The 23406-nt window shown below is 42.3% G+C and overlaps 1 protein-coding gene across 1 annotated transcript; it reads right to left on the reverse strand.

Moving 5' to 3' along the window:
• Positions 1-703: 703 nt before the first annotated feature.
• Positions 704-19392, reverse strand: mcidas (multiciliate differentiation and DNA synthesis associated cell cycle protein). Its single transcript, XM_078410151.1, is given in 6 exon segments — positions 704-1168; positions 2495-2605; positions 6113-6342; positions 9006-9072; positions 19272-19373; positions 19375-19392. Coding segments are annotated over 6 exon segments (993 nt in total).
• Positions 19393-23406: the final 4014 nt, after the last annotated feature.

Consider the following 23406-nt stretch of genomic DNA (forward strand, 5'->3'; position numbering starts at 1 on the left):
GGGAATAAGTTAAGGAATATGTTTCTTTCTACCTATTGAAAACCCTGAAGATTTGTGTAAGATGGAGTTCAGTTGATAGCACTATGGTTATGCATTCTTAGACAACCCTGGACTTGTGTACCAAAAGGTAGGCTGATGACAATTCTGAGGGAGCCCTGTCTTCAGGGCATGAAGTTAAATCGTGGCTCCATCTGCTCTTTCAGATGCATGTAAAACATTCCATGATGCTCTTTAAAAGAGTTATCCCTAGTATCATGGAAAATTTATCACAATCAATATTATTAACATATTTCACCTTATATTATTGTTTGTGGGAGAGTATTATGTGCAAATTAGTTACTATATTATTTACTTTCTACCAATGAGTACATTTGGAAAAGTACTTCATTAGCTGTAAAGTGCATTGGGCCACCTGGAGTATTGAATGTGGTATAAAAATTCAAATCTTTATTTTATTTCCAGTTCTGATTTTTTGTGAATAATAGTTGAATGAAGTATGGTATAGCACAGTGTATACACACATGAGAATCACCATTACCAATAATTGCAAAATATTTGGTGGACCTGAAATATAATTCCTTTGAGGAAGATTTTAAACATCGAAGTGCTGGCAGTGCAAGAGTGCTGCATGGAATTCTTTCATGTATTTTAAAGTAAAATTAATTAAGTCCCACTGGTCAGTGTAGTTAGCTGATCATCCCAATCAATTTGGAATCCATCGGAATTTGAAGCCACCACTGGGTGTCCTGGTGGTAAATGCATTACCTTGAGGAAATGCTAATGTCCTTATTGTGCAGTGATCACGAATTGAAGTCTTAAATGACACATCATTGTCCAACTCACTGCCACTTAAGTTGGCTGCATTGCAGCCTGTAGATGTCTTAAGTCCATTGAAGCTTCCATACATGTTGATGGTTTCCTGTTCTTCAGTATAACTTTCTTCTCCTGAAATGCGATTTACTTTAAGTTGTTTATAGTTTGTTTCATTCAGTTTTTCCAACGCTGCACTACATTTCTCTGAGATGTCTCTTAAGATCTCATCCACTTTATCACTGTCCTGGGTATCAAAATAGGTTCCCTCAACTCGTTGCCGCTTATCTGGGGACCTTGAGGGGACAATCTCAGATGTGCTATTTCTGGTATCCCGGCAATCTTGATTCATAAGTTTCTGATAAAAGATAAAAGCGATGATTAGATTTTATTTATAATTGCACCTTTCTTACAATGTATTCTCACCAATCTCATACAGTTGTCATGTGACATCCTAATTGCTATACTCATTACCCTTACTGATGAAGGTAAGCAAGCCATTTACCTTCTTCACCACCCTGCCTACCCGTTTCACTGCTTTCAGGGAACTCTGCACCTTTACCCCTGTTTCTTTCTTCTCTACAACATTCTCAAGGGCCCTACCATATACTGCTCAGGCCATGCCCTGGATTGACTTACCAAAATGCACTATCTCACACTTCTCAGTGTTAAATTCCATCTGCCATTCCTTTGCCCACTTTCCTAGTTGAACCAGATCCTTTTGTAAACTTAGATAGTCCTCCTCATTGTCCACAAAACCACCAATTTTGGTGTTAGATGCAAATTTGCGAACTACATTGTCATCCAAATCGTTAATATAGGCAATGAACAATAAAAGACCCAGCACAGATCCTGCAGTACACCACTTGTGATAGGCTTCCAATCAGATAAATAACCCTCCACTCACACCATCTCACTCTTTTCAACAAGTCAATTTTGAATCTAGTTGGCTAGCTCACTCTTGCCTGAAAGAGAGCCCAATGCTTCATATACCTCAATTCCTCCCCCAGCCCCCAGCTTCATAACCATGTAATTATCCGTACCATCTTCCTGTTCCTTGCCTCTCTAATTTGTGCCTTGGGAGTAATCCTAAGATCCTTAAACTTGTACATTTCAAATTACTACCCAACACCCTAAATTTTAATTGTAGGACCTTATCTGTCTTCTTACCTATATCATTGGTACCAATATCGACCATGACCTTTGGGTCCTCATCCTCCCTGTTCAGAATGTCCTGTACCTGTTCTGAGATTCTTTTGACCCTGGCACTAGGGAGGCAATACATCATCCTGGAGTCTCACACATGGCCACAGAATCTTCTCTCTGTGCCACATACTCCATAGTTCCTTGTACCTATTGTTTGCCTAGTTTTGCCACTACTTTGCCCCACAGCAAAACCAAAGGTGATGCCAGCGATCTGGCAGCTGCTGCTATTTTATCAGGAATAGACTCTCCAGCCCAACAGTATGGAAAATGGCATGTGTGTTTGACAGGGAGGTAGCCACAGGAAATTCCTACGGTACCTGTCTACCCTTCTTGGTGGTCGCCTCTTAATTTCCAATTCCCTAAAACGCCTAGTGCTTCTTCAAACAGCTTTTCTTAAACCAGGTATGCACTTTATGTGTAATTATGCCAAGCTCCTCATAAAAATGGAGATAATGGTGTGAATATTTATAATACTTACATCAAGGATTGATGCTAGATGTTTTGCCTTACTAGCAAGTTCTTTCAGCTGGATATTCCTCTCCTTCAGTGATAATATTTCACAGTGCTTTCTCTTTAAAGTGACTTGCAACTGCAATAGAGATTACTCATCATTCACAAAGGCTAGCACTCCACAGGTTGAGTATATGATGCATCACATATTCTAAAAGGATAGAACTACCATTATATTTAATGCTTCATGAAGATAGAAGTAGATGGTCAGAATTTGTCTTATTCATATCCACATTCATTCTTTTTTTATTGAGTTACTTCTAATATTTAAGAACTTACATTTTAAAAACTCTGCTAGATACATGATAAGAATTCTTGCTCCCATTATGTATCTGGCAGGGGATTCCAATTTCCAACAACTCAGTACAAATAATTACATCCTCCTCATCTTTATCTACTACAAATGTGTATTATTTTTCTCTTAAAGATACAATCGCCTTTTCCTCAATATAAATCCTTTTTACCCATTACCTCTCCCCACTTTCTGAGAAATAGTGATGACATCATCAATTATGCAGGTTCTGAACACAGGAAATAGCTCAGTCTTTATTATTTTATATATTTTTCACATTTATTACGACTCCTGGTATTTTCTCAGTTTTAGTGGATTTGGTGTTAGTTGCCCAAGTTGCTTCTTGCCTGTTGTTTGCCATGTCTGTCATCAGCGTAATGTCTATACACTGAGTGTCTTCAATGGTTTTAATATCTTGTGTAAAACTGCTGACCATACTTTGCTTAACCAATGTTTTATTCAGTATATCCTGTGACATAATGGAGTCGCCTGGACCATTGAATTGGATAAGTGAATTTAAGTACCACCATAATAACAGAAGGAAGTTAAATTCAAGTAATGAATTAGACCCATTATCATTTTTTAAAAATGTTGTTGACATTGCACGGTGGCACAACGGTAGAGTTGCTGCTTTACAGCGAATGCAGCGCCGGAGACTCAGGTTCGATCCTGACTACGGGTGCTGTACTGTAAGGAGTTTGTAAGTTCTCCCCGTGACCTGCGTGAGTTTTCTCCGAGATCTTCGGTTTCCTCCCACACTCCAAAGACGTACAGGTTTGTAGGTTAATTGACTGGGTAAATGTAAAAATTGTCCCTAATGTGTGTAGGATAGTGTTAGTGTGGCGGCGCGGACTTGGTGGGCCGAAAAGGCCTGTTTCCGCGCTGTATCTGAAATATGAAATGAAAAAAAAAAAAATGAAATAGTGACCGTGAAAGTATTGAATTATTGTGAAAAAGAACACATCTGGTTTACTAATTCCTTTCAGAAGGGGAACCTGCCACCTGTACCTGGTGTGTATTGTGGCTCCAGATCAATACCGCTCCATTCAGAACCTATTTAGAACAGGCAACAAATACTGGCCGAGTCAGTGATGTTACTTCCCATGAATGAATAAAACATTTGGAGTCCTCTTAATTTGAGACATAGTACAGTTGACATTATCCATTATCAATAGATATGAGGAGATTTCTGCTCATTTGTTTAAAGGTGAGTGTATGATTTTGTTTAGTGCGGAACAAACTTTTCTGGTCTTCAAGATCACATTTCACTCAAGCATTTCCAGGAGAGAGAAAAATTGCTTAACAAAACCAGCCAGTCGTGCTAAATATGTGAATCTTATATATACACGGATATCTAACAAGAACCAGCTGGTTTTGATAATAAACATATTCTTTATTCCGTTTGTTCTTTCCTGATATCTTAATGTAGCTGACATTTACTGCAATCCCTAGATGATTCAACTTCTTAGAGTAAGAGTCATCCAGCACAGAAACAAGTTCCTTTCTCCCAACTTGCCAACCTAGATGCCCCATCTGTACTAGTCCCACCTGCTGCAGGATAGTTCCACGATGGTTTCTTCTTAAAACATATTGTTTAACTGTCAGCAAAATGCATTAATCTTTAAGAGCTATAATATTTTCAACAAATGATTTAACAATTTTCCAGAATTTGTAAATTTTGTTTTATTGCACGGTCTTTAATTATCTATCTATCTATCTATCTATCTATCTATCTATCTATCTATCTATCTATCTATCTATCTATCTATCTATCTATCTATCTATCTATCTAAAACTCAGATCGTATATATATAGATATATCCGTATGTAAATATATGTATTTCTGTGATTTTGCCAAAATGGTAAACCATAGCGGCACCATTTTTGCGCCACCTTAATGACCACTCTCGCAGCCACTCTTTATAACAAGTTTTATTTAAATCGGTCGTATATTTCTTAAGTTAGAGAGGTTTTCAAGTTCAAAAATCTCCTTTCTAAACACCTTTTCCCAAGTGCTGCTCTGCATATGACGTCACCATAGCGTACGCACGGCCTCTCTCTTCACTCGCACAAACAAGATGGATGCCATTAGCGGAGCCGCCCGCCCGCAATCAGGGGCTCCCCTCTCTTCTCTCCTCTCTCCCTTCGCTTCTCTCCTCTCTCCCCTCTCCCCCACAACCGCCGCGAGTAATCCCAGCTCGGCTAGGTCACAGCCGCCTCCACGCTGCCCGTCTCCAGTAGTCCGGGGATCCCTCCTCCTCCCTGCATGCTCGGTAAGTGGCTTTCGCCGCCAACGGCTCCACGGAGAGGAGTGGGGAGCGAGTGGGTGGAGGGGAGGATGGGGGTAGGAGGGGGTGAGGGTGGGGGGATAGAGTGGGGGAGGCGGGGGGTGGGGGAGGAGAGAGGGTGGCTGGTGGGGAAAGGGGGGTGGGGAGAATAAGAGTGGGGGGAGGGTGGGAGGAGGAGAGAGTGAGGGTCAGAGGGAGAGTGGGACTGGGGAGGGGGACAGCGGGGGTGGGGGAAGAGAGGTTGGTGGTGGGGGGAAGAGAGAGTGTGGGAAAGGGAGGGGTGGGGGAGAATAAGAGTGGGGCTGGGGAAGGAGAGAATGGGGGTGGGGGGAAGAGAGAGTGGGGGAAAGGGAGGGGTGGGGAAAGGGGGGTGGGGGAGAGAGAATGGCGGTGGGGGAGGAGAGAATGGGGGGTGGGGGAAGGAGAGAGAGGAAAAGGGGGGTCGTGGGGAAAGGGCAGGTGGGGGAGAGTGACAGTGGGGGTGGGGAGAGTGGCCTCAGTCACACCCTCTCCCCTTCCCTGCCCCCCCCCCCTCTACGAGGTATGGGAGGGGGAGGGGGCAGTGGGGGTGGGGGGGAAGAGTGGGGGTGGGGGGGGAAGGGGGCCAGTGGGGGGAAGGAGAGAGTGGGGGTGGGGAGGGGAGGGAGGTGGGGGGAGGGTGGGGTCAGGAAGGGGGGGAATAGGGGTGGGGAGGGGGGAATGGGGTGGAGGCAGGGCTGGGGGAATGGGGGTGGGGCAGGGAAGGGAAGGGACAAGTGGGGGTGGGGTAGGGGGGATGGAGTGGGTCAGTGGGGGGGAGGAGGGGGCGATAAGGGGGATTGAGTGGGGGGGTTGAGGGCGCTACACCAATACAGGAGAGGCTTTGAGTCCAGGGCTCACTCAGTAACGACACCCTCTCCCCTTCCCTGTTCCCCCTCTACAAGGAATGGGCCCAACAGGTCCACTTGGTCTAGTTATGATTAAATCTATGCTATCATACAACAGTATTTCCAAGTGTATTTCTTACGTGTTCATTTTCCTCAAGAGCATCTCCCAGAGCTTTCTGATTTTCTTCAGCCACATCTCTCCAAAACTGCTCAGGCGGGTGCGTCTGGTCGGTTTGCAGATTCATCTCAATCAGAGAGTTGTGCGCAGCCGACATGGAAGAAGAAATGCACGCGTCCAGATGAGACACATAGTCAGAAAACGGCAGGTCTGCATCTGTCATGGACATGGGTTGCATCAACGATGTTGGATCTGTGGAGAAAAGATTAGCAATTCTATAATGTCTCCTCTCCTTATCTCTTGTCTCTAAGGCTTATTATTAGGCTTATTATTATTATTATTATTATTATTTATCTCTTCTAACTCCTTTTTATCATTAGCCTTAACACTTACTCCACTCCACCCATCTGCTTTTCAAAGCCCCCTCACCTGTGTATACCTATCACTTGCCAGCTTTATCCCCCACCCCACCTCTGTTTTCCAGTTTTCTCCCCCCCCCCCTCCCCTCCCTCCCCCCTCCCCTCCCCTCCTCAATCAGTCTGAAGAAGGATCCGGACCTGTAACATCATCTATCAATTTCCTCTGTAGATGCTGCCTGGCTCATTGAGTTCCTCCATCACTTTGTGTTTCACTCTAGCATGTGGGGTGTTGGATTAATGAAACATTGAGTATAAAATCAAAGCGCTTACACAGGCGATAGCGCAAACCAACCTCCCTTCCATTGACTCCATCTACACTTCATGCTGCCTCGGCAAGACCACCAGCATAATCAAGGAAGCCCTCAGAGATAGTTTGGAAAGCCCTTCGGTAATGAAGGAATTCAGTAATGAGACAAAAGAACCTTTGATTCTTGGAGCAAAGAAACCCATGGAAAAAATTAATACAATGGTTCAAACATGTTTCCTGCCTCTAACGTGTCCAACCCCTTGATAATCTTATACGTTTCGATAAGATCTCCTCTCATCCTTCTAAATTCCAGTGTATACAAGCCTAGTCACTCCAGTCTTTCAACATATGACAGTCCCGCCATTCCGGGAATTAACCTAGTAAACCTACGCTGCATGCCCTCAATAACAAGAATATCCTTCCTCAAATTTGGAGACCAAAACTGCACACAGTACTCCAGGTGTGGTCTCACTAGGGCCCTGTACAACTGCAGAAGGACCTCTTTGCTCCTATACTCAACTCCTCTTGTTATGAAGGCCAACATTCCATTGGCTTTCTTCACTGCCTGCTGTACCTGCATGTTTCAGTGACTGATGCACCAGGACACCCAGATCTCGTTGTACGTCCCCTTTTCCTAACTTGACACCATTCAGATAATACTCTGCCTTCCTATTCTTACCACCAAAGTGGATAACCTCACACTTATCCACATTAAACTGCATCTGCCATGCATCCGCCCACACACACAACCTGTCCAAGTCACCCTGCAACCTCATAGCATCTTCCTCACAGTTCACACTGCCACCCAGCTTTGTATCATCTGCAAATTTGCTAATGATACTTTTAATCCCTTCATCCAAGTCATTAATGTATGACCCGCTGAGTTACTCCAGCATTTTGTGTCTATAGACAAGTACAAGCAGTTTCCACTGACAAGAATATGAGTATCTCTAAAACATAGCTTGAAAATGACTTACAAAATAAATAGCCAGCAGGAATTGCATGAAAGAGCGGTGGGAGTAGATTTCACAGGAACTTTCAAAATGAAAATTAACCAAGTCCTTTAGTAGGAAATGCGGATCCATGGGAAAGGGCAGGAGAGAGGTGCAAATGGGCCAGCATGGTCACGGTCGGCCGAATGGCCTTTTGTGGTGCTATTTGTTTTCTGTGATGAACACACTGCATTGCGCTCCAGTTGCTTCCACGGCTTTCCCTGTACATTGTCAGGATTATTAAGGGGCCCGTGTGACATTGATGCTGGATTTAAATCAAAGAAGCAATATGCAAGAAAATCCCTATTTTGAAACTAACTGAACAATCTCCATCCCCGGGATAAAGCTCTGGGTCTATGTATCTGGACATCCAGTGAGCGCATAGTTACTGAGCAAGGGTGCCCAATGGTGGTGCGATGTATCATAGCACAACCTGACCCGAAACGTCACCCATTCCTTCTCTCCAGAGATGTTGCCTGTCCCGCTGAGTTACTCCAGCTTTTTGTGTCTATCTTCTGAAGGAAGGATTGCTTGCTGATCTTTGTAGACAATAGACAATAGGTGCAGGAGGAGGCCATTCGGCCCTTCGAGCCAGCACCGCCATTCAATGTGATAATGGCTGATCATTCTCAATCAGTACCCCGTTCCTGCCTTCTCCCCATACCCCCTGACTCCGCTATCCTCAAGAGCTCGATCTAGCTAATTGCGGCCACAATTGTTGTCACCTCGTCATTAGCGACACTGCCGTCCGCGTCTAGATTATCAACGCGTGCCCAACATTAATAAACAACCTCAGACGTCCTACACTAATTAATCCCAAGAATGGTTTTGCTCGATGCCGCGTTGGCTCATGTTTCTAACAACAGGTGGCTTTCGCAAAATGTAAAAGATGTACGAGGAATAACCTAAATAGCTCTCTTTTGTAATTCCGAGTCGCTTCAAGTATCAGTCGAGTGCCTGCAGAATGACTAAGGTTCATCTGAACCCGTTTTGCAATGTTTTCAGAAGAAACCTCTTTAAATGGCAGTATCGCCACAATATCCTAACCTTTGGAAGGCTGCAGAGTTAATGGCCCAGCAAAGTCAAGATTCCTTTTTAAATGTGCTCATTGTTATATCTTTCACCAATGTGTTCCCTTGTTTCCAATGGCAACGACTGATGAGAGCTTGAGAACTGCATTAATATGTAATCAGGATTCCTTTAAAACTGCGCGTACTTCCTGATGGTCAGCACACGGTGGAATGACTCTGTACTTACCACACATGATATCCACATCTTTGAAATCCTGCAGATCAAACACTGATGCTTCCTGCAACTGCAAATTCTGAAAAAGAAAATACATTTCTGTAATGAAATTCCATCCGCCAAATAAAGATGGTAGTTCATCCTGTAGCTATTGTTTACAAGGAAATGTAAGTGTTGTAAGGCATTTCGTCAACGTTAAGTGCCAAGTTCCCTTTTTATTGTTTCCGATTTTAACCTCGCCCAGTCTCCCTCCAGCCACCGCCTCCGTTTTCCCCACTTTACTTTGGCCTATTAACAATTGCTTGATTCCGAGTCTGAATCCTTGCAACTATCAAGATAAAAATGTATTGCCTATTCCTCTATTTCTAAAATAGATTTATGTTACAACATTCGCCTACTCTCCTGTTAGTGCTGGATTCAAATTTCCCTTCTGAAATGTCTCGAGTGTCTTACATTTCATTCACTCTATATGTTTGTATATGCATTTCATGCAGACGCGCGCACAATTATTTGCACGCAAAAATAAAGCTTTTCGCTGTAACTCGGTACACGTGACAATAAACTAAACTAAACTAATGTATAGGAAGGAACTGCGGATGCTGGATTACACCGAAGAAAGACACAAAATGCTGGCGTAACTCAGCGGGACAGGCAGCATTTCTGGAGAAAAGGATTGGGTGACGTTTGGGATCGAGACCCTTCTTCAGACTGCGGGTCTCGACCAGAAACGTCACCCATTCCTTTTCTCCAGAGATGCTGCCTGACCCGCTGACTTACTCCAGCGTTTTGTGTGAAACTAAACTAATATTGTATTATATTGTACATATAAAAAATCATGTATTACAAGCAATATTTAAAATAAATACCTGGAAGTCAAATTCCCATTGAGGAAATGGCATGTAACAGGTTTGGAGAGCCATTGGAAGAGCTTCCTGTTCGTCTGTCCCTATTAAATTGCACTAACTCCTCACAAACTACCTGTTCCGTGTATTTGGGCAAATACGATTGCAATCAGCCTGACTGACAATTACACTGGGAACTGTTCTTGAGGTCGACAACACAATGTAAAGCTGCAAATGCAGGTCACCATCGAAGTGCTCAGTTCCCTGGCTGTGAGTTTGTGAGCGGCTCTGAGCAGCATCTATCTGTGCACTCTTACTGCCGATCCATGATCTGAGGTAGTGCACTGGCTTTTAGTTTCGCTCACTGCCACTCGACTTGGGAACAGCTACTACACGGCCAGCCCTTACTTCCCTTCAATAGGGCAGCCACACGAGCCAACCACAGCACACCTGCAGCCTACAAAATATCTTCACACTTCAACACAGTCAAAGATTAACCCAGCTTGTTGTTTCAGCGGCTCGACGCTGATTCTCGGCAGCATTCCTGCCCCGCCCGGAGCCCGTGTGTGGTCGGGGTTACGTAATGCGAACTTTCCAAACAAGGGAGGGACCATAAGGAGATCGGACTGTCCTTAATTACAACCTTCGGAGACGTTAACATCCAACACACAGTCAGCTTTGGCGCCTTCCGCCTACACTGGGAAAGGTAAACACCAACTTCCTAATGGGCATCACATAGACTGATGGAGACTCAGGAAACTGCAATCTTGAGCAAAAACACAAAATGCGTGAGGAACTCAGCGGGTCAGGCAGCATCTGTGGAGGGAATGGAATCTGAAGAAGGGTCCCGAACCGAAAGGCCGTCTGTCCATTCCCTTCACAGATGCTGCCTGTCCCGCTGAGTTACTCCAGCGCCTTGTGTTGTGCAGAAACTGATGTTTTTTTACTGGTTATTCCCACCATTTCATTCACACTGCCCGCTTCTCCAAGGTACTGTTTCTTTTTCCGAAGGTAACGGGTACTGCTGGCAAGTCAGTGTTTTTTGCCCTTCTCTGACAGACTACGTGTCAGAAGATGAACAAACTCTCTCTCTAAAAGGGTCACTAACGCTGGCTCACCCTGCTGTGGTGATTGTTTAAGTTTATTATCGTCACGCCTACCGAGCCACAGTGAAAAGCTATGCTTTTTCATGCGATCCAATCAAATTTGATAACACTGTACATAAATACAAACAAGCCAAACTCAAAGTGCAATAAGTAGAGCAAAGGAAAAGATACAGAGCTCAGAATATAAATCTCAGCATTATTGTGCACCAATCTGTGGAATTCTTTGCCACGGAAGGCTGTGAGGGTCAAGTCAAAGGATCTTTTCAAAGCAGATTGATTAGTAGGACTGGCTGTTACAACCCCTGAAGTTTTGTACTACAATTGACTTGCATGGTGTTGTTCTTGAGGATGACCACTAGGTGATGGTGCTACCAATAGATAGATTCTTGATTGGTATGGGTGCTGGGGGTTATGGGGAGAAGGCAGGAAAATGGGGTTAGGAGGGAGAGATAGATCAGTCATGATTGAATGGTGGAGTAGACTTGATGGGCCGAATGGCCTAATTCCGTTCCTATCACTTATGACCTTATGACACCAGTTCCATAGGAAGTCCAATAGCCACAATGGGGTGGAGATGAATCGAACAGTACCCTGGATTATGGAAGGCCCGTTCATAAACCTGATATGTTCCTGAGTCTGGTGGTACATGCTTTCACGCTTCTGCCCGATGGGAGTAGAGAGAAGAAGGAATGACTGGGGTGGGATTATGATTTTGATTATGTTGGTGATGAAGGTACAAGTGTTACATAAGGATAAGGATAAGTTCGCCGCATTGTGTCCTTAAAGCTCTGTGTACTCTTCTGTGGCAGGAGAGAGTGGTTAGTTGCCCTGGTGGTGTTGAGGAAAGGATGAGAAGCTATGTTCATGGGGGGTCTGATATAGATTCACCAGTGTATTTTGTAAAACCGAACCCAATCAAGAATTGATGTAATATTCTAAACTTTTTTTAAAAAAAATAAGATTTCCTATTTTATTTCCTCAGCTCTGGTAGGGCCCACTATTCCTGCTCAAGTAACAAAGTTGAGGGTGGAGGGAGAGAGTGAATATGTGTAGGAATCAGATCAACTCCCATTTAACCTTCCCCGGACTGTCATATTTTGTCCTAAACTACAGCTGCTGATAGATGATGATCGGTTCTATAGATTTGAGCTACTCTTCGATTCATCTCTACCCCTTTCCTTCCTGTTCAGTAGAATTAATTCCAACCTAACCTTCCATGCAGTGGTAAAGATGAGAGCTCCTACATTAACAACATTAATGGTGAGCCATCAACTTTACTCAACATATCAAATGACCCATGTTGTCTGACACTGAACTACACATGGAGAAACTTATTGCAATCATAGTTGGGGAAACAATAAAGATACACCACAACTGGCATTAATATGCCTAGATTTAATAAGCCTGTATTTCTAGGTAATCGAAAAGGCAGCACAGTGACGGCACAGTGGTGCAACTCATAGAGCTGCTTCCTCACAGCTCCAGAGACTCGGGTTCGATCCCGACCTCGGGTGCTCTCTGTGTGGAGTTTGCACATTCTCCCTGTGACTATGTGGGTTTCTCCTGGGTGCTCCAGTTTCCTCCCACATCCCAGACATATGGGTGTGTAGGGTAATTGGCCTCTGTAAATCGCTCCTAGTGTGCAGGGAGTTGATGCAAATGTGGGATAACATAGAACTAGTGTGAATGGGTGATTGATGGTCAGCGTGGACTCTGTGGGCCGAAGGGTCTGAATCCATCTGTATCTCTAAACTAACCTAACCAATGACTCTGACCAAAAATAAGTTTTTTTAATGTGTAGTACTAACATCGTGATGGTACCAAAAATCTAAACCCAACAATCAACAGTTCTTCAAGGGAGATAATGCAACAAATAAATAGTGTTATGTAACTTAATTAAATGTGTCCCAATGACCACTGACCCTTGATTCAGGTTGGCCAGGCACATGAACATCTTGCCCATAATAATCTCTCTGTAATAATTATTATTTTCGGCAGCATTTGCTACATATCTTATGATTGAAAATTTGAATCAGTTTTATTAAAGTTTATGTACAACAACAACAACTTTAATGCTGACCAGTTCGTTTATGACAATTATGACTTTCAAAAAGGCACTTTGACAGATTATTTGGATAGGAAGGGGGTAATGAGCCAAATTCGGGCAAATGCAACCAGCCCGGAATGCCAACTTGTTTGGGCCCAAGGGCCCATTTCATGCTGTATAGCTCTGTGATTCTATTTAACAATAGAGGTCCCATTCGGTACATGAATTTGATAAAAGTAAGGAGTAAGAAATGTTCACAAATTGTTCAGGATTTAGTTTTCCATGCCTTGTGTTTCAGTTTCAATTGGTGTTCATAAATCAATGTCTAACTGTTAATGTCATTAGACTACCTTCACTGATTTACAAATACTAATGTACTGCCAGCTACTGTATACTCCAAAGGTCCCCACTGAGTAAATTACTGACACCGTGTGTAATTTCTCCTTTGCTTTAGTAATTAGTTCCAATTAATTTTTGGTAGCCACAAAATGCTGGAATAACTCTGCGGGACAGGCAGCATCTCTGGAGAGAAGGAATAGGTGATGTTTTGGGTCGAGACCCGTCTTCAGACTGATGTCAGGGGAGTGGGCGGTACAGAGATAAAATGTAGTCGGAGACAGTAAGACTGGTGTGATAACTGGGAAAGGGGAGGGAATGGAGAGAGAGGGAAAGCAAAGGCTACTTGAAGTTAGAGGTCAATGTTCATACCGCTGGGGTGTAAGCTACCCAAGTGAAATATGAGGTGCTGTTCCTCCAATTTGCTATGGGCCTCATTCTGACAATGGAAGAGGCCCAGGATAGAACGGTCAGATTGGGAATGGGTGGGGAAGTTAAAGTGCTGAGCAACCGGGAGATCAGGTAGGTTTAGGTGGACAAAGCGAAGGTGCTCAATGAAACGATCGCCGAGCCTGTGCTTGGTCTCGCTGATATACAGGAGTTGACACTTGGAACAGCGGATACAGTAGATAAGGTTGAAGTAGTTGCAAGTGAACCTCTGCCTCACCTGAAAAGACTATCGGGGTCCTTAGATGGAGTCAAGGGGGGAGATAAAAGGAAAGGTGTTGCATCTCCTGCGTTTGCAGGTGAAAGTACCTGGGAGGGCGTGGTTTGGTTGGGAAGGGACGAGTGGACCAGGGAGTTTCGGAGGGAACGGTCTCCGTGGAAAGCAGAAAGGGGTGGAAATGGGAAGATGTGGACAGTAGAGGGATCACGTTGGAGGTGCAAAAATGTTGGAGGATTATATGTTGTATGCGACGGCTGATGGGGTGGGAGGTGAGGATAAGGGGGACTCTGTCCTTGTTACGAATGGGGGGAGGGGGAGCAAGAACGGAGTTGTGCAATATCGAGGAGATTAATTAATTTTGTTTGTTTATAAAAATGGCACAATGGGATCCTCTCCAGTGAGGCACTAATAAAAAAGCATGTCAAATTAAAAATCAATACGCAGAACTTCCAGACAAATAGGATCTCACTTTCGCTCCATCACTAAGTTGTGCTTACCCACTCATTTCCGATAAGTATGAATTTTGTTAAATCAGTAATGTTATCTTTTTTAATACAAAAAATGCTTAACTTTGCCTTTAATATTAGATTGCTATCCATATAAATGTTGTTCCTAACACTGAAAGTTTGTGTTAAAAAGCTGTTCATGTGAAATGAAAGTACCTCAATTGTTAAGCATTTGAAATACAACCAGAACATTCTGGAACTGCAATGCATATTGATCGTAAAAATGTTCATTTTGCTCTTTATAAATTCTGAAATACCCATTACATATTTTTAATATTTCCTCTTCTTACTTAAGGTTAAAGACAGCAACAGATTACTATTTGACATGCATAATAAAATGATACCAAAAGAATAGAATTATTACGGATAATTTTGTGTCTATTGGGTTCATTGGACTATAATGGCCATATTGGCATTTCTCCCTAATTAGTGAGTCCAAAGTGGGTTCTTTAGTCAAATAATGTTCATATTATACTGCTCCAAATGGATATCCCATGATAACTATAATTAACAGAATAACTCCACAGATTCAGCCTATCATGTTTTATAGTTTATAGCATACTGACAATATAACCTCATGTGCAAAATACAAACCTTTCTTCCTATCAACCATTGGGTATAAGAAAGACATGATGTTAAAACAGGTGCACTATATTTGTGAAAGACATAAAATGTCAACATTTCCAATCTCATATGCAACATAATTGGCATAAATGTTAACTCGGTTTCTCTCTCCATGTTTCCTGAATTGCAAAATATTCCCAGCTTTTCTTTTGTTTCGCTACCTTTTACACATGCACCCCTATCTGGACCTTATAAAAACAAACAGGTGAGGAAATAGAATATTGGCTGTTGGCATAGGAAGCCCATAATGGAACTATTGGATATTAACCACCAAAACCTCTTTACAGGTTACAGTGGAAAGAACCAGAAAGGCCTAGAAGGAACCTACTACAATTAGTCTCAAGAAGGGTCTCCACCCAAAATGTCACCCATCTCTGTCCTCCAGAGCTGCTGCCTGAACTGCTGAGTTACTCCAACACTTTATTTTGTTTTTAATTGAATCAAGCAGAATAAGTTTGAAAAAGGCAGCAGTGAGTTTTGATGCATAGGTTTCTACATAACCTTCTCATCCTTCGACCCTGTATCTGGGGACGTTAACAGTAATAAAGCAAAAGCTAACACAAAACACAGCCACGAGCACCCTACCCATCACATCTTGGTCCTACCTCTTACATCTATTATGACACAGGCAACTCACTCCTACTCAAAACTCTCCTATAATATCCAATGATAGGTCATCAACCTGAAATGTTAACTTTGTTTCTCTGTCCATAGACTCTGCCTCGTCTGCTGAGTATTTCCGCCATTTTCAGTTTTTATTTCGATTTGGTAAGTTGGGCCGAATGGCCTGTTTCCACACCATATGACTCTATGATTTCATAGATTCAGGATTTGATGTTATGTACTTTCCAACTCTGGCAATCCCAAAGCTGCCCTGCAGAATCAGACTTACAAAAAGTGGCTTAACTGCTTTTAGTTTTCATAATGATTGGCAACTTAATGAATGCCTGCTCCTACTAAGAGGAAGTTTAACCCAACCTGCTCAACCTGCTCAACCTCTCCCTTTTGCTCAGGCCCTCCTGTCCTGGCAAGATCCTTGTAAATCTTCCCTGTACTTTTTCCAACTTTACAACATCTTTCCTTTAACATGATGCTCAGAACTGAACATAATACTCTAAATATGGCCTCACTAACATCTTATACAACTGCAACATTACCTCCCAACTTCTTTTCTAAGTACTCTGACTGATGAAGCCCAATGTGCCAAAAGCCTTTTTGATCATCCTATCTACTTGTGATGCCACCTTCTAGGAACTATGTGCCTGCACTTCTAGATCCCTCTGCTCTACAACACTCCCCAGAGCCCTGCCATTCACTGTGTAGGTCCTGCCCATGTTAGACTTTCCAAAATGCAATACCTCATATTTCTTTGTATTAAATTCCATCAACCATTCCTTGGCTCACCTAGTCTACCGATCTAGATCCTGCTACAATTTTTGACAAACCTCTTCAGTATCTGCAATACCACCCATTTATGTATAATTTGATAAAAACATTACCTTCCCATGCACATTGTCATCCAAATCATTGATATAGATGACAAACTGTAATGGGCCTAGCACCGAACTGTGAGGCACACCACCAGTTACAGGTCTTCAATCTGAGAAGCAACCTTCCACCATTACCCACTGCTTCCTTTCGTGAGGCCAATTTTCTATCCATTCAACTATCTCTCCCTTGGATTCTCATTATTGAATAACAATAAACAACCTGATGAATACTGCAGTTGGTGTTTTTGTGACAAGTGTTTAAATTATAATTGTCAAAGTATCGAACTATTGTTTGTAGGTAACTGCTCATTTATTTGTCTTATTTTATTGTCTTTATTTATTTGTTGGTATTTTAGATTTCTATGTTATTTTCCAGCTGGATACAATATTAGTTTCTGCTTCAGCAACTACAACAAACATGCTTTCAGCCACAATAGGTTGAGTACATCAATTTACTTTGTAATTAGGCAGATCTCTATGTTATGTATTTTCATTTGACAAAACTTATATGCCCCATGGCTCATAATAAAAAAAAAATATTTACTGGGCAGAACCGAACGACAAAACTTGATTTTGATCATTGTTATGAGATTCAAAGAACCATATTTTAAATGTAAACAATTAAAGTTGCTTAAATGTGCTTTCCAAATTAAAGATGTTAATTAAAGCCTATTTAGAAAATGTGTTATGTCAGAACCATACACACTATACAACAGTATTATGTTATATTTAAAGTAATTTTCAAAATTTATGCTACCAAAATGTTTTTAAATGATTTTATTTCCAAGAGCTTCTGTGTGATGTACACCACTCCTTCTTTTCTCCTCTCCCATCAGACAAGAGGCACAAAAGTTTAAAAAAGCATAGCTCCAGATTCAGGAACAGTTTCTTCAGGCAACTGAGCAGTCCTCTCATCAGTTAGAGAGCTGTCCTGGACTCCCACTTACCTCAGTTGAAACTTTTAAACTATCTTTAATTGGACTTTATCGGACTTCAATATTATATCTTTGTGCTAAATGTTTTATCTTTATCCTTTATTTGTGCACTGTGGACGGTTTGATTGTATTCATTTATAGTCTTTTCTAGCATCTTGCTGGTTGCATCCTCTGATGGAGGTTATTTGATAATTAAAAAGTTGGCAGAAGCCATGGCAGAACTAGGGTGACAGCAGCTATTCCAATTTTTTTACATAACTTAGGACAGCTTGTTTGACAAGTAGGAGAGAGGTAATTAATTTACAGGGAGCTGTAGGGGTTATCCACATAGATGGTAAGAACATTTCAGTTAAGCCAAGTCCAAGAAAGTTTAATGGATTCCCTTGTGGTCAGTTTCACTTGGAACATCAACTGAAAAAGGGTCTCGACCCGAAACATCACCTGTTCCTATTCTCCAGGAATGCTGTTTGACCCGCTGAGTTACTCCAGCTTTTTGTGTCTATCTCCAGCTTCTAAACAACTCAAGCTCAGTCACAGCTCGATGCAGTATAACCTACTCACTCACTGAACAACAATCATTATCCATCAGAACTCTTCGCTAGCATTGTTATGATCCATAACAGGAAAAATGTTCCCGATGTTGGGGGAGTCCAGAACCAGGGGTCACAGTTTAAGAATAAGAGGTAGGCCATTTAGGACTGAGATGAGGCAAAACTTTTTCACCCAGAGTTGTGAATCTGTGGAATTCTCTGCCACAAAAGGCAGTGGAGGCAAATTCACTGGATGTTTTCAAGAGAGAGTTAGGTAGAACTCTTAGGGGTAACAGAATCAGGGGATATGGGGAGAAAGGAGGAAGGGGTAACTGATTTTGGATGATCAGTCATGATCATATTGAATGGTGGTGCCGGCTCGAAGGGCACCTATTTTCTATGTTTCTATGTTTTTTTTCTTTGACTGGATAGCACGCAAACAAAAGCTTTTCACTGTACCTCGGTAAACATGACAATAATAAACTAAACTTAACTCATCTAGAATAAAGAATTCACTGTTTCATGTACATTGAAACATACACAATGTTATGTCTCACTCATACAAAAATATAGAATAAATCACTGACATTCTCACACAATATGAAACACATACATATTTTAAAGCTTATTGTCTATAAGAATTATGCAAACAGAATATCTACTCTCTTGTCCAGACACGTAGTACATTCACATTGTAATACCTCTCTCACACACATACACACGCAAAGCAAATTCGCACATAGTCAACACTTGTTCAAATATGTAATTGGTTCATATTCTCCCAAACAGATAAAATAGATTCATTCACAAAATGCTGGAGTAACTCAGCAGGTCAGCCAGCATCTCGGGAGAGAAGGAATGGGTGACGTTTCGGGTCGAGACCCTTCCCCAGAGTACTCCAGCATTTTGTGAATAAATCGATTTGTACCAGCATCTGCAGTTATTTTCTTATAGATAAAATAGATCACTAACTCAGGGCAAACTCCAACATATACACAAACGGACCGAGGACATTTCTAATTCGTTCATCTTCAAAACCATGCAATCATTTATAGATTCGTCCATATATACGAAAACCGTCATTTTTACTTTCTCGTTCATGCTACAGTGAACCTGACACACACTCTCACTCTCATTGATAGACGCACTACCCAGTCATTTCCACATTCTCATTCACTCTAACATTCACTCTAACCTGGCGGGTTGGTGCATTTGATGATTCCCGTTGTAGAGCAGATGTGCATTCGGCCAAGTCTTGCCATACCGTTTCATCTATAGTCACCAATGCTAACAAAAAAAGAACACATGCACAACATGTTGGACTTTGAATAAAAATAACACGAACATGGTTTACATCTGCGTTGTAAAGTCAAGTAAAACAGCTGCCTGCACCTGGGTCTGGGGCGATCGCCGCTGCCTCCGTATAGAGGGCCACCTGCGAGGAAGTGCCACACATGTTCTGCCCATCTCTCTGCGCATCACGGGAAAACAGCAACATAAAGCAGTGTTTTTGTCAATCTAATTTTGGACATTAAAATACACATATTATTCACATAAAGGAACAATAAAGCTATTGGACGGGAGCAAAGAGCGACAACTTAAAATCAGTTCCAAAACTTGCAATCCTCTGATGAATATGCCAATGGAATGAACGGATTATATTCAGAATTGCCTCTTGACATGTATTAAATCGGCGACCTTGGCGAAGTAATGCACGATATTAGATGCAAGTAGAAATGGCATTTACATCGCATCCTGTGGGCCGGCGTAATCACCCAACGTGGAAATCATACTTCAGTGTTCTGAAACAACCTCTGCTATATATAGCACGGCAGCCCATCGCCGGTGAAGGTGTACCTTCTTGTCAACTTTGGGAAGCAGCTTGGCAGAAGTTCGCATTGGTAACTCTGCCATCCTGTTCGGGTAAATTTCTCCAAAGACTTTCCTTCCATTTTGCATTTCGACTGCCTTTCTGGTTATAGTAATATAACTATTTATTTTCGCTAATATGTGCTGACAATTTACTTTATACGCCTTCGCTTTATACGCCGAAGTCTTAAATACGATTATTGTCATGAATTGCCGATTTATGGTATAAATAACCTAAAGGCCGAGGATCAAATGATTGTCGGTCGGAAAGCTATCGGCCTTATAGCGGGGATATGCAGAGTTATTGCTTTATCCAATCAAACGTTTCCTATTTCGTCTCCACGGGGAAAAAAGCGTCCCTGGAGATGTGTAATTGCAGCAGGAAGGAGCGTTTAACGCACCTTGCGGGCAGGCAGGGTGAGCGCCAGAGGTGGCGCCTTCAAGACAAGGCAATCTGTGCATGAGAGCGGCGCTAGATTTAAACCCCCGCAATCTCTCGAGACTGTCCGTTGTTTTTAATCTGCGCCCTTTTCTCGTTCGTTGGCGCCACTTCAACTGTAATTCCACAAAACTGCAGAACTGTTCAGAAATGTAGCCTTTAGCGAGGTCAGGCCCGAAGTTAAATCTCCTGCTATACGACAGTTTTCGTCTTCGAGGGACAGAATTAATTGGTTTGTGATAATACTAAAGGACAATTAGTGTATTTTGTCAGTCTCACATTCATGTGAAAGCAAAACACAGTCCCGCTGTGAAAGTGTTTCATCACGCACTATTTCCCTGTTTAACAAACACGACTAATTAAAACCATCGAGGCAATGAATTGGATAATTGTACTTAATTATGCCAAATAATTAAGAATTGTTCGACTGCAAAACTACCTGTGTACTGATTTTCCGTGGCAATGTCAGGCTTTGAGTTTCAAAGGACAATAGATAATATATTTAGGTAATTTGGGGGGGTTATACTTAGAGAAATAAATGCACCGTATTTATATTCAAAGTGTTAAGATTCACATGTTATTGCTTGGCTGAGCATACAAGACCATACCCGAAGTACGTTCCGAAAAAGAAATGGATAAATATGATTGATCTCTATTAATGTCCTTCGCGTGTAATTTTTAATTTCTCGATAAATATTTACATGTGCGGTATTTTACTAGCATCTTTTTTTTTAAATTAGTAGATTTGGGAGGACACTTGCAAATATGTTAGCACTAATTTAATTTTTCTAATGAACAATAGTTAATTACGAAATTTCGTTTCTTTTACGCAATAATCTATTATTTCAACCAAATGTAAAATGTAATCTACAATTATATTTAAACCGAAAGTAAATGGAGTCAATAGACAATAGACAATAGACAATAGGTGCAGGAGGCCATTCGGCCCTTCGAGCCAGCACCGCCATTCAATATGATCGTGGCTGATCATTCTCAATCAGTACCCCGTCCATGCCTTCTCCCCATACCCCCTGACTCCGCTATCCTTAAGAGCTCTATCTAGCTCTCTCTTGAATCGAAGAGTCGAATCTTCCTGCTCTTGGTTTAGTTGATGTCCACGCAGATTTACGTGCATGACAAGGGAAAAGGAGAGTATTAAGAACACTATACAACCCATCTGATCTCTTCCGCCGGCCTGCTAGACTGGTCTGTGTACCAACTCCACGCGTGTATGTTTGATTTGAGTATCATGCTGATACCCCGTTTCACATTCTCCTGTTCGAGAAGAATCAAAGTTGGCCAATAAAAATACTGTATTGCAGATGCTGGGAATCTGAAAGAGACCCAGCAAACGGAGACAAAGGAAATTGGGTTACTGAAATCTTGAGGAAGGAATAAAGTGCTGGAGTGACGCTGTGGGTCAGGCAGCATCTATGGAGGGAATAGACAGACGATCTTTCTTCAGAATGATGGAGTGAGGAAAGAAATCACAGAGGGTTGGGGCAAAGCCTGAGTCCCCCATTTCCCTTTAGTCTCCCTCTTTCTACCCACCCCTACCCCCACCCCATCAACTTGATGACCCGACCCATCTGCATTTAGGTCTAAGTCAGTTATATATACATCACAAACATCAGAGCCCCCAGCACAGATCTATGTGGAACTCATGAGGGAAGGAACTGCAGGTGCTGGAAGATAGACACAAAATGCTAGAGTTACTCAGCGGGTCAGACAGCATCTCTGGAAGAAGTCTGAAGACCCAAAACGTCACCTATTCATTTTCTCCAGAGATGTTGTCTGACCTGCTGAGTTACTCCAACTTTTTATGTCTATCCCTGTGGAACTCCACTGGTTCCAGTTGAGAATTGGCTCTGTCTCAGTGATTGGCTTTTTGTGAACCTAGGGCCGCAGCAAACAAGTATGAATGAGAGAGAATGACTCAAATGAAAATCTATTCTATTTTAGCAGTTAGGCAACAATTTACAGTGACTAGATTTCAAAGTCATGTATTGAAAGTGAAGAGCTTTGGGATATTGTGGAAAAATTGTGGAAAAACAATTTCTCTCCTTATTTTACTTTTATCCTTCGAGAAATGAGTCGCACCCTTTAAAACTGAAAGATCGATTTAATATATAGGCATGATCTGTGCACATTGTTCACATTACAGTTTGTCTGTCATTGAATAAAACAACGTTAAAATGATTTTTGCAAGCTGCCTAAGATAAAGGTTAAAAATAAAGTAATTTCCCAATTGCACTTCACAATTCTCCAAGTCAGTGAAAGGATTGCCCAAGGTCCAAAAATGGAGTCAGCTGCAGGCGTGACACCATAATTATATGTTAGCTGTGGATGTTTTCCTTTATCCATGGATCAGAAACTGGAGAGTCTAGACCCGCTCCAGGAAGGCCAGATAATCAGAGAATGCTCATATCTTGGAAGTGAATCAATAGGCCCATCGAGACCATGGCAGGAAAACCAATCCAGCTCATCACACTGATCTGCCCTGTCCCTGTTTCCCTGCAAATGTTTTCTGGTTAGATATTTTAGCCAAATTCCTTTCAATGCTTTTAACCATTGTGTGTGCCTCCACTACTTAACCCTGGCAATACATTCCAGACCCTACCTACCAATATGTATCTTAAAAGTGTATTACCTCAGCTCTCTTTTGGTTCTTCTGCTTGTCTCCTGAAGACCAGAGACCAGAGAGGAGGGAGTCGGCGATAATGGATGGTGGGAGAGTGAACCAGGGTCTGGCCAACCGCGCTCTCAAAGCCAGTGGTGGGAGGCACCCCTGGGGCACAAAGGTGGATGGGCAAGGGGAGAGATGAAGGCTTGCTGGATGATCCAGATGTCCAAGGAAGGCAATGGATGAAGGCCCTGCAGCAGCCTAGGGCTTGCCTAGAATAGGCACCACAAATAAGACCTAGAGAATGGACTGGACTTTGAAAATGGTACCAAAACCTGGCGAGTCTTGCATGCGGATTCAGTGGGTTATTTCTGTACACTTTACTACTCAAAGATTGCG

The sequence above is a fragment of the Rhinoraja longicauda genome, chromosome 1 (assembly GCF_053455715.1).
Source record: "Rhinoraja longicauda isolate Sanriku21f chromosome 1, sRhiLon1.1, whole genome shotgun sequence".
Lineage (NCBI taxonomy): Eukaryota > Metazoa > Chordata > Chondrichthyes > Rajiformes > Arhynchobatidae > Rhinoraja > Rhinoraja longicauda.